General features: G+C 40.5%; 1 protein-coding gene across 3 annotated transcripts in view; it reads left to right on the top strand.

The window, feature by feature from the left end:
• Window positions 1-12516, top strand: part of klf12b (Kruppel-like factor 12b) — a 54038-nt gene that overhangs the window by 19320 nt on the left and 22202 nt on the right. For all 3 annotated transcript variants that reach the window (XM_044132648.1, XM_044132649.1, XM_044132647.1), the window contains 2 exons: window positions 1416-1498; window positions 10124-10673. In XM_044132648.1, the coding sequence (XP_043988583.1) occupies window positions 1433-1498; window positions 10124-10673 (616 nt within the window). In that variant the 5' untranslated portion in view covers window positions 1416-1432. The remainder of the gene's footprint in view (window positions 1-1415; window positions 1499-10123; window positions 10674-12516) is intronic.

Here is a 12516-nt window from a genome sequence, read left to right as displayed (position 1 = left end):
CAATTCACTGCATGATAAATTAAAGTTAACTCAATAATTTCCATTTGCGTGATTGTTTGTTGTTCTTGTGTCTGTTTCTATCAAAGACTGGATGACAGAGGCCTTCAGTCTGGTGCATTGATCTCTAGTAGTCCCTTTTTTGAAAGGCAATTTTGTTTACTACAGTATCCATTTTTATTTATTATTTCTGGTGTTTTGTTGTTTTTTTTCATTTTGGATGTTTAAAATGTCCTCCTGTTTTAGAGTTAAATTGTTTGTTAGAAATTTGTTTTAACTTAGTTTTTGACAGGATGTACTTGTATTTTTATGCCATTACCATTCTATTACTTGAAAACGGGTCTCCAAACAACATTATTGTTTATCGCAATAACTTATGAGAAAATTTATCATGCAGCAAAAATTGTTATTGTGACAGGCCTAGATGGAGCTAAGTCCCAAATCCCTCGGACACAATTCCTCAGTGTTCAGTCTGAGACACTGCAGAGTGCAGAGTTAGAGTCTGAGAATGCTTGAAAGCATTTATCCCTTTCCTTCCACTTCACCATTCTGCAGTCATTTTTGTTGGACTTCTACTTGAAATCTCAAGAAAACACCAGAAGTTTTTAACGTACGAAAATCTTCAATGCAGCTCGCCGCATACAAACGGCTTAAACACTCTATCACTAGTTTTACATTCGCGATCGCAATGATCTCGTTTGCTGCTTATTCCAAAGGCCGAGACGCAAACTCTGTCTGGTGGTGCCAGCAGCAGAGAGTAATAGAGATGTTTACAGTCTATTTTTCTTGCTTGCATTCCTCCATGTAGCGCTGCTAAAATAATAAGAGGGAGGGTTACCTCAGGTCGGCTCCAGCTGAGGGGATACGGCGCACGCATTGTTGTCATTGGCTCCATCTGAGTATCCCTCTTAAAGCCGCAGCGTGGAACTGAGGAGGCGGGTTGGGCTGCCTGCTTTAAATAACGTGACTAGGCAGAAGGGGTGAAGTGATGTGCAAATATTGTGATTGTGTGTATTATGCTTATGAGTTTAAAAAAATGAAAGTTTTCATTGTATGTAGCCATTGTTTTCGTTATCTTAGTGGACTCTGCTTCTGTTGTTTTTTAGATGATGTCAGTGCATCAGTTTGTATTCCAAAAATGTCTTGAGAGGTTTGTAATCAGTGTTATTGCATAAGCCTCACACCAGCAAACAAGGACATTAAGAATGCCCCGCTGCGTACGTACCGGCTTTCCACAGTTTGCGCTCATATTTGGTGTAATGACTTTCAACCCGAATTCATTCCCATTTAAAAATGTGCCCATTTCCCATTGGGTGCAGGCACTACATTGTAGATGTCCGTGTGTGAATAACTGAGTGTGGGACCTGCTTAGTCACGCCAAAATACCCGTCTTACACCTCCTCTGTGTTCCTTCGCAGGCAGCCTAAGAAACAGGATGTTAATGCTTGACGGAATGCCTGCAGTCCGAGTCAAAGTCGAGCCTCTGGAATCGGAACAAGGGGTAAGAGAGCAGTAATTTTCCAGACAATTCCTCTTTTTCTTTTTTTTCTTCTTCTTGTTCTTGTTCTTCTTCTTCTCTGCTTTCCTTTTCTTCTCTTCCTCCTCCTGGCAGTGGGCTGATAATCACTCCCAGGCCTGAGCTAGTGAGTTTGGGGGCTACGAGGAGTGGTTGGGGAGCATGGTGGTAGGCAGAGGGAAGAGAGACGAACCAAGCGGAGAGGAGGAGAGCCACAGCTGGAGCAGGAATGCAGTGGGGTCTTTTTGGGAGGTGACTGGGGCCAACAGAGTCCATGCAAGCAGGGGGGAGGTTAGGGTGGGGGATCAGTGCACAGATGTAGTCACTGCTCTGGGGAGGAGGGTTAGCATGGGAAACTCCAAATCTTATCTGGCTTTGTTTGTTCCTGCATCTTTACGTCGTTCAGTTTCCCTCCATTCCTCTTTTGCCAGGCTCTCTTACAAACACACGAATAGTATTTGTTTCTTACATGGAATTGCACACAAACCTTACATGCTCTACTTCTTTCTTTTTAAAGGAATGTTTAGATATTCATTTGCTGTTGGACTTGGACATATATTACTTAAAGAAATCTATCTCTCTATCGGTGTTATGATTACCCAATACAGATTTGTCCCACAGAGATGGTTCTTTTTACCACAAGCCTTCCAAGCGACGGTGATGAAGTCTGTGAATGTTCTACACCTTCTCTATAATCCTTAAATGTAAAACTTCAGAATTTTATGCAAGATCTATGCATAGATAGTAAAATAAGTCAGTAATGCAAAACCGACAGCCCGATGGAGGCTTTTTCCATTTGGCATGTAGTATGAGTCCCTTATGCACAATTTACTCCAACTAAATGTTTCCTGTAACTGTTGATCAGTCCTGGGTATCAGCTTGAAAGAATTTGAGCTCATTCATCCATGCCAGCCCCCTTCCAGTCACAACACAAATTGCTCACATCGACTTACTCCCCAGCATTTCTGTGGGACTAAGTTCGGGTATCCTAACTGGTAATTGTGTTTGGGTCAATGGCTGCATTTCCTTCGACGGTAAAATTGTGCAAGTTGGAATTACAAAAATAAATGATTAATGGAAGTTAGGCGACTTTTGAAAATACCCAAAGTTTTTCCATTAGGATGAGGTGGTTTTTCATCTGTATTGAAATTAGTGTATTTCACGAAACTGCAATTTCAACACTTTTTTTCACATCACGTTCATGTGATTAACAAACAAATATTACCAGTGGCGGAAAAAATAAAGAAGACGACAGGAAGTGGTAGAAGAATGATAGACTTGCATGTTTTTTACTGACATATTGTGTGAACAAGCTTATTCACATGTTACTTAAAGCTGTGTCTTATTTAATGGACACACAGCAATTTGACGTTAGTGGAATATCAACAAAGTTTTGCACACATTCGTATTGGAAACACAGATGCTGTCTTAGTGTATTACAAACTTCTTGACTAGATTCAGATAGTGCCACAGTTTTGTTCTACCAAAACTTCCTGGAGAATATGCAGCAACCACAACACCAATCATGCACTTTTGCAAAACTAACGTGTCTTAATCAATAAAAGTTTTATTAGGTACTCATCTGTCCAGAAAATTCTTCCAGCATTGCCTGGGAGTCCTTGCCTGATTTTCCAAAAACTGCAAATGGGCAACAATGACGTTTTCTAGAAAACTTTGTTTCCTTCTGCCCTACCCTAGATGCATATGAAAAAGATAGTTCAGGTTTTTTAAAATGAGGTTATGTTATATAAGCTACAACCTACCCACTGTAGACAGCTCTCTTGGCATTTTGATTTTTTTTTTTAGATCCAGATAGGTTTGATTTGAAAGCTGACCCTACCTGGACCAAAACAGACTCCCTGAACCTTTTTACTGCCATCAGGTTTACATTGGGTGGTTATTAATAAAAATAATTACTGTTATTTAAACAGGAAATTAAGGTAGGATGAATGACACCACTAGTAATCTTCCAATGAACATTCACTGGGGAAAGAAAATGTAAAGCATATCCAGTTAAAGTAGATGTCTGATTTAGGGGTATAAATGTGAAAGACTTAAACGATATAGCATTTTAGGTAATTTTAAAACACTTTCTAAGTTCTCTATGTGTCTCCGATTGGTGTGACACCACATCCTATCTTTAGTTACTGTACAAGTAATCTTCTTGAAACTCTGGATTTTCACTGGTTAAGGACATCTAGTAAGTTATCTACTGGTAAAATGGTAACTCCTTAAAATGTTTCAATCAAAAATATTCTGAGCTTCCACTATAAGTGTTCTCTCCATGTTGATCTTTAATGTTAGCTGCTAGTGATGCCAAGACTTTCAGAGTCTCCCCCACTCTCAACAAAACCAATTTGGTATCTTACTAATAGAAAGTTCATATTGAAATGGCCATCTAAATCATTACAAATATTTACTTTGGCAACATTTTTCTCCTCTTTTGGCTCATAAAATTGCAATGACAGACTTGTGACCCCAACTATCACTGATTCAAGCATAGAAACATGATACTAAGCTTATCAAGTGAGGAAACACTGACAAGACTAACAGACTCCACAACCACAACCATTGATCTAGTTTTAGCGACTTAGGGTTTCTCTTTTTATCTCTTGTAATAATATGACAAAATATGCTCTTAGCAACAATATTAAAGTGTCTGTGGATCCAAATGGGGAAGGGGGAACCCTAACTTAGGGAACCACTGGGATGGAGAACAAAGAAAATCTGCTGATGGGCATATTATGTAGAAATTCTATCACAGGTTTTCAGCTGCCAAGGTACATATTGTGTTATTTCTCACCATGTACTGCCTTTAGCTTCGCTTTTATGGCTCACATACTGTACAGTATCCGTGCTCTCTGCTCTGACATACCTAGAAATGAAGTGGTCTTGTTATTGTGAAGCTGTTGCTTGGTAACCAGGCCTGTGTGGCTCTGTGTTGCTGCCACAGCTGTGTTCAGTGGGTGCAGACCACTTAATATTTGTAATCGTGATAAATTAGTGTTCAGACTTGATCGATTTACCTTCATAAAATATCAATCTGGAGATAGAGGCTGCTGCCTGTCTCCAGGAGTCTTTGGGCGACAGGCGAGGCACACCCTGGACAGGTTGCCAGTCCATCACAGGGTATATAAATGATATTTTTACTCTTGATTTGTAACCAACAGATTTCCATGGAAGAACATTGCAGCGCTAGACGAATGCTGTCTTCTGATAAACCCTCGGGTTATCGCTGATTTGGAGGAAAATTGTTTGGCTGCAGGGGTCCCTATTGTTGATAAGAAATTCATCTGCCTCCCCACATCCGAGAAGTTGAGAAAAGGGTGCAGCAGGTGGTTGCTTTCCTGGGTGTCCTGCTCTCAGCTGTGGCTCAAGGCTTTGAGAGCTGTGCTCCTGCGTCGGTACCTAATACCTGGGGTTTGAAGTCATTCTCCTTTCAGTGATGTCAGTCACAGACAGGATGTGAGCGCCTCAGCCCACACAGCTTTGAAGTGCTCCGAGATCCAATCGCGCCCTAACAGACTGAGCTTCCCCTTTAGATGGCAGACACAGACAGTTCAGACTGCTGCAGAAATGTGGTCTTCATTTGAGTGGCACGGGGCCAAGCCTTTGCTGGAAATGGTCTGCCCCGTTAGATGATTTGCCTGCAAGGGGCTGGAAAATCTGCCCGGCTAACCGGTATCCCCTAATAAAGACAATGCGTGAGGACAGAGGCAGACGGGCAGGTCGGGCGTATCTTTATGTGTGTGTGTCAGCGTGTGTGCAGGACCGAGGTTTGCACTTGTGTGTGCTTTGCATTTGTCAAATCGAGACTGGAGGTGGCTTCAGTTTTTCCATTTCTGTCGGTTAAGAGTTGTTTTGTGAACCAAGCCCCAAAAAGCACCAGTTTCTGGTTTGTGTAACACAGCATTGCTATTGTTTACATACACTATGTAAGTGACATGGAAAATGCTCTCAGTACTCGCTGTTGTTCAATCTTTTATAACAGCAGAAAATACTCTGAACCTCGAGAATAAGTAGTAAACGAAAGAAATAAACAGCCAGACCTTGTTAGTCATGGTAGAGCCCCATAGGGAAGCAGGATGAACACTTTTTCAGAGAACCCTGTTGAATTTTAACTTCCATGTGATTTGCTTGATTTCACTTAAACAGAGTTGCGGTTGTATTGATTTTTTTTTTTTTTTCTGTTTCACTGCTTCACTTTATATAAGACAAACTCAGCCTTGCCCTATATGTCCATTTATGGTCCTAAACCAGGAATGTCTCTTTTTCTTTCTCATTTTAGTTCATGATTAACAAATACAGCCTACTGTCTTTCACTATTTTATCTTGGTGAAGCAGCTTTATCCCCAAAACAGATAAGTCTACATGGCAGACAGTAGCCTGAGAAGATTCAGCGCTTGGGAAGGTTACCTTGGAAATTTGTTGGAGTTGGTACTATCAATTTGCATTTGTATGGTAAAACAAACAAAATAACCCCAAAAACACAACATTGACATCATAACAGTTGTAGTTCCTGGAAGGAAGGAAGTGAACAAAAGTGGAGATGAACTGTTCACAAATCTGTGACGAATTTGTGATTTGTGGTTTTTGTAAAGCTTTGACTTACTTGGACCGGTTTTATCCAGTTCTAGTTTTTTTAAGAGCTATGATCTAAGAACTTGTGGGAGTGGCATTCAAAGGGTTATTTTTAAAATTTTCCTGCTGTTAATTATTATTTTACAAGCAGAGACAATGTCACACTGTGTGTGTGAGACCAGCCTTTATAGTAAGACTATTAGAATCATATAAGAACTTATAGTATAATTAGCATTACTAAAACAACAACCATTATTTATATACCCAAGGTTATGCAGACCTATACCCTAATTAAAAAGTAGTCACCATTTCCAAATCTAACATGTTTCCTGACAAGTAGACATGATAACGCTAAGCAAGTTTGTTGTATTACATACAGCCTTCCCGTTATCTGCTAAATGTCTTGCACTCTCTTACAGCCTTATTGAAGTATCGTTACCTCTGACTTGATTTAAAGAAACCTCTGCGCTGCTGGAAATAGCCAACTTTGAGTCCTTTTTACTCTGTAGTGGTGTCCGTAATGAGGAGTCTTGCTGTCAGGGCTCACTGTTAGTGAACAAATAATGTGTTAATTGACCGGGAAAAGATAACCCTGTTTAGAATTTTTGCTGACCAGCTTGTCATTGCACAAACTTGGTGCTACCAAGATGGCGCCATTGCAGCATTTCTATCAGCAAATGACTTTTGCTGATTTTTTTTTTTTTTTTTGCCACCTTACCATCATCATCACTGGATATGGATGGCCAGACCAACCTGGGTCCTCATCCAAATCTGTTTGCCTCAGTTTTAGTTGTTTTAAATTGTGTTATCATTGCTCTGACAGTAGATAAAAACCGGTTTATTGATTTGCTTATAGTCATACCCTGACTTATGAAGATCATCTGCTTTATGTGAAGAGCATGTTCTCTGAACATTCCCATTTTGAAAAGTGGTTGAAAGATATGGAGCCCTGTTCCATATTATACTTGCAGCTTGGGGAATCGTGGAATCAATGACTACTGAAAGGAAATTGAAAATGGCACAAATTGAATAAAATCCTTTAGCTTATTTATCTTATTTGAATATTTTTTTGGTGCCAGTGTCTGCATAAACAGTTATTTCTTTAAGTTGCATTTTTCTCCCCATAAGATAACTCGACTCAAATTACAGGCTGGATTTTTCAAAGTTTTTTGCAAGGGAGGTTAATGACTGTGCAATTGTAGTGAGGACTGTAATTTTTCCGCAGTACAATGATATAATGTTGCAATAACTTCCTATAAATTAGTAAATATTTCAAAACAGCCCGATAGTCAGTCTTTCTGCATGTGACACATGCGCGGTATTCATTCGCAGAGAGTATATTCATTACAGTTTTTCTAAAGTAAGTATGAAGAAAGTTAATTTGTAGAGTTTTATAGCTGAATTGTAGGTGACCTACGGCAAGTTGGGTCTTAATATGCCTGGATCTGTAAGGCTGCCAACTGTCTCTCATTATGTTCCTGTGTGACTGAACCAATAACTCAAAAGCCTGTTTCCTTTTGTTTTTATTTAGTTCAGTGGCCCCAGTTACACAAATTGCTTGTTTAAGAACTGCTTGGAGTTTTAGATGATTTCCAAAGCTTCATTGTAGCAGCTGTGCTGTTGCTGTAATTTTTCCATCCTAAGCACTTACAAATTCGTCCTATTGAAATTTAGGCTTGTATCTGAAGTTGATCTAATTATTAGGAGTGCCTTATTAAATGGGGGTTTGTTCTCTCACTCAAACCTTCATTGATGTTCTGTTCTTCTGAGGGCGACCTCTCAAAGGAAGAATCTGCTCCACCCATTATAACTTAAAAACTATTTGCTATAAATGGTCAACCCCTTCGGAGGAGCCTCTGACTGAAATGCACTGATAAGAGAGAAGTTCTGCATAGGAGAAGAAGAGCGATACTGTCTGATTTTTAGTTTAACATTGTTTATGTTGTGCTTCGTGCAGAATAGCCCAACATAAAGTCAAGTAAATATGGTACTATTTAGTGCATTGTGGGTGGTAAATATGAACCTGACCGTCATGTACTCTGAATCTCGACCTGACAGCAGTGGCCTTGAGCTGAACCCCACAAAGGTCCTGAGGCTATCGGAGGGCAGATTTCAGAGGGCACCATTTGTTTTACAACTTGGGACAAGTTATGCAGCAAGACGCTCCAGCAATTCCTTCTGGCTGAAAAGTGACTGGCGAAATATAAAAATCTGCATTACTAGTCCAGATCCTTGCAAAAATATTCACACCTCTTGAACTTTTTCACATTTTGTTACATTACAATCACACACTTCAATGTATTTTATTGGGATTTTATGTCATTAGGCCAACAAAACCGCTACATAACTAGTAGCAAGTAGTGTATTCCATAGAAAAGGAAGCAAAGGATACACAATTTTCAACATTTGTTGACAACTGGGTAGACTTCCCTCAGATGTCACAATGCACTCTTTAATAAAAAAAAAAAAAACTGAAACAAAAAGTGTGGCAGGCTGCAAATCTACCCAAATATAGCTGCCTACTTAAAATGAAAGGCTGAACCAAGACAGATAGCATTGATGAGAGACGTTCCAGCAGGAGAAAGACCTTAAATATACACCCAGAACTAAAGTTTTTAAAAATCAAAGCACACTCAATCAAGGACCTAACCCATATTAAGAACGTCAAATGTCACTGGTGATGTCATTTAACAAAATGTAATGTTTATTGCTTGTTTCATAGTTGACGACTGTATGATGTTTTATGATATGAAGCACTTTGAACTGCCTTGTTGACTTGACTCAAAAACGTTTGTAGACCACTGAGCTTGATTTGTTGAGCTAACAACAATTGGCAAAGGTTTTAATCTCCTGATGTACAATGGCAGTGTAGACTTTCCCCAAAACACTTCTGCTGTAATCAACTCTTATTAGATGTTAATTTGTAAAAAGAAAGAAAAAAATCTCGAAGATGCCTTTTTGTTCTTCTAGTATCATATAGAATCCCAATAAGATACATTGAAGTTCGTGATTTTAAGATTGTAAAATTTAGATAATTGTCAATAGTTGTGCGAGTGAGTAATGCATAAAAAAATGCAGACCCATCCACCAACGCTATCAAAAGGATGTGTAATTCACCACAAGAATAAGTCATAACATTATCTAGAAAGAAAGAACAGGCGTCAAATACTCAAGGCAAAGATTATGCTGCCGTTACAAATTTTGAAAAGTTTTTTAGTTTAAGTTGTCACACAGCTTCTATATCAAACAATGTGACTCAAGACTTTTAGTTGCATCAGACTTAAAGGAAATGAATGTGTTTCCTCACCAAAACTATGATGCAAAAGGAGGGGCTAAAACGTCTGGAATTTTATAGGAACAAATAAAACACAGTGGGCATTGCACTTGGATTAAAACCGTTCCCTGAAGCGGCTGTGTCGCAATCTGCTCGGTGTTGAGCCAAAGATGTGCTGAGGGCTCCTTCGAGCCACCAGCGTCGGCCTTTGGAGGCCCTTCGCCTGAGAGACTCAGAGAGACGGTCAGGAAATTGAGCCCATATGATGTTTTTCCACAGTCGAAAAGGGGAGATTTAGGAGAGATACGTGGGTAGCCAAGAGAGCTGCATTTGAGTGGGAGTCATGGAAAACAGGAGGAAGAGGGAGAGAGCTCGGCCCACGCCAAGAGAAAAGAAAGACTAGAGGAGGCGAGCGTGAGCGACACTATCTTTGCTCTTGCATTTTATCTTGCTTGAGTTAATGCTGCTCCTTTCTATATAAATGTCACCGCATATCCCTCTTCTGACACCGCTAACATGCTGAGTAATTATTTCTGGAGAGGGAATATCGGCAGAAACAATTATCTTTGACCCTAATTCGTTAATGTGCACCTTTTTTGGCCTCACCGATGGGTGAGAGATTAGATTTCAGCTGACTTTTTATGCCGACAGTTTCGCTTGTTTGTTTCTTCCCTCCTGTGTGTCACAGGTTAATGCATTTTTACGGCTCTGAAATAACAAAACTCTTAACGTCCTTTTTGTTTTTACTCCCACAGTCACCTAAAGTTCGCCCTTTCTCTGCGATGGATGGCGTCCCCTTCTTCCTCAGCAGAGTAAAGTCGGAACCCCCCGAGGATCTGCTCGCCCATGACCTCCACTTCCACACGCAGACAGAACCTGTGGACCTGTCAATCAACAAGCCCCGCCCCTCCTCCTTGTCTACCACCACAGCTAGCATAACCTCCTCCTCGTCGCCCCCCCACAGATCCGCCTTCTCCCCGTCTTCGTTGTCGTCCTCCTCGTCCTCCTCGTCTTCTCCGTCGGTTATCACCTCGGCGTCCTCGGTGCTCACGCCGGGCCCACTGGTAGCCCCCGGAAGCGGGGTGAGAGGTCAGCCGTATTTGCACATCCTGCAGTCCGTGCCGCCGCCTCCGTCCAGCCCCCTGAGCCTGCAGGGAGCCGGGAAGCTGGCCGGCCATGTTCACCGCATCCCAGTTGTGGTGCAGTCACTGCCCCTCATGTACACCACTGCAGTGCGATCGCCCTCCAGCCTCAACAACGCTATCATGCTACCTCTACTGGAAGAGGCCAAAAGCCAGGGCAAAGGTGAGACCATGCTCTTAGGATTTACTACATATTCATGAGGAAGACTTTGTTCTTTTTACAGCATACGAAAAAATTAAAAAAATTCCTGTGGTTTTCCTGCAGTTATATAATCAGAGACCCCAGAAAAGAAAAAAAAAAAGAGAGTTTCATATTTTGTTCCGCTACCTGATTATTAAATATTTATCGACTTGGTAAAACATCAATGCAGTGCAGTGTAGAAATTTTAAAGCATCCCTAATTTCTTTCCACTTTGGTTACAGGAAGCAAACATCCTTGTAAACCTTTAGTACTGAGTCAATATAGGTTGAGTCTCGACCAGTTTCTCCAGTCTTTCTTAAGGGCTTTCAAAGTACGCGGTTCAATCTTGGCTGCTTTTTCCCCTCAAACACAAAATTTAAAGCAATGTTAGTGCAGAGAATTTTGACTTGTTGCAATAAAGTCTCACCTCATGGACGCAAATAAAAAAAAAGAAAGGGTTACTCACTTAAGACTTTTGCCTAAAAATATCCTAGCTTTTTCGCAATAGCTTCAACCAGCAGCTTTCAAAGTGACTACACAATTTCTAAAATTTTCTGAAGAGACGGTGTCGACTGTATATAAAAGTGCTTGTGGCAAAATGTGTGAAGAGCTCTAAAGTAAATTAATTCGTTCTTGCTGTAGGACAATCCCACACTGTATCTTTTTAAAATCCTACTTTAACCTGCAACCTTTAGAAAAGCATTCAGTCCTCTCTTTGTTGATTTGGTCATATATATTGGATTAGTGTTGATTTGGTTACATCTTTTGGATTATTATAGTAATGGGTCATTACAATGGGTCATAGTAATGACCCACATTCACATTCCTAGCCACCAGATTTTCATTTCAGATCAGTAACTTTCACTCTGAAAAGGTTCCGAGGGTCTTTGGAATACAAACAGGCCCACAGGATCACACATCTTTTGCCATACTTGAAAGAGACCAGAGATGTTTTTTTCACATGTTCATCCTTTGTTTTATAGCAGAGCTTCCTGGAGCGTTTAATGCCATCTAACCCAGACAGGCTGCCCCAATGAAAGTTCCAGCAGAGTTTAGCAAACTCCACATGTTTTCGTTTGCTATGGTAGGTCAGAAAAGGGCGTTTTCTTGACAAGACACTAAAGACAGAGCGCCACAGCCAAGCATATTAAAGAAAAGCTTAGTGGAAGGAAAAAGGTTTGCAGATAAAGATGGAGAAAATATGAGTTAAATGTGAACCGAAGATAATTGTGGTTTTTGAGTTAAATTTGTGAAAAAATATTTTCCATGAGATTGTGAGGTGCACCTGTGTTGTGAACCATTATTCTGATATTCAATGCATTTTGCACATACATTATTTACATTGATTGTGGGTCAGAAAGCTATCAAAGAAAAGGTCACAGAAAATAGTGGATTGTTGATCTGAATATCCTAATCTGAGGTGTGCAGAGGTTTCACTTCAACTCCAATTTTCTGCAGTCAATTTACTTGCAGATTCAGTGCTGTGAACACGGCTACGCTTTCAGAAATGCCCTCGGATGAAAAAATGTCGCACCTTCCGAGCAAAGATAAGGTTTACGGATTGAACTTTTTTTTTCCCGCTTTCTATCTTAAATAGCCTGCTACGGCGGTTTCTTCTCCTCCTCTGAAAAGCAGAAATTTCGGATAGTGCGAGTATTAGACTTCTGTGGCACAGCCTCGACTGTGTTGTTGGTTTTTCTCTTTGGGTGTGGTTTTACTGCCAGCCGCTGGAAGAAAGCCTACAGGAGGTGTTTCTGTCCAAGTCCGCGCCGTACACAGGGCAGCTTCTGGTTGCAAAAGAGGTCACTCCTAGTCACTCCCTGCA

Source organism: Gambusia affinis, linkage group LG11 (assembly GCF_019740435.1).
Source record: "Gambusia affinis linkage group LG11, SWU_Gaff_1.0, whole genome shotgun sequence".
NCBI classification, from domain to species: domain Eukaryota; kingdom Metazoa; phylum Chordata; class Actinopteri; order Cyprinodontiformes; family Poeciliidae; genus Gambusia; species Gambusia affinis.
The sequence above is the reverse complement of the archived record's forward strand: the minus strand, read 5'-3'. Positions and strand labels throughout refer to the sequence as shown.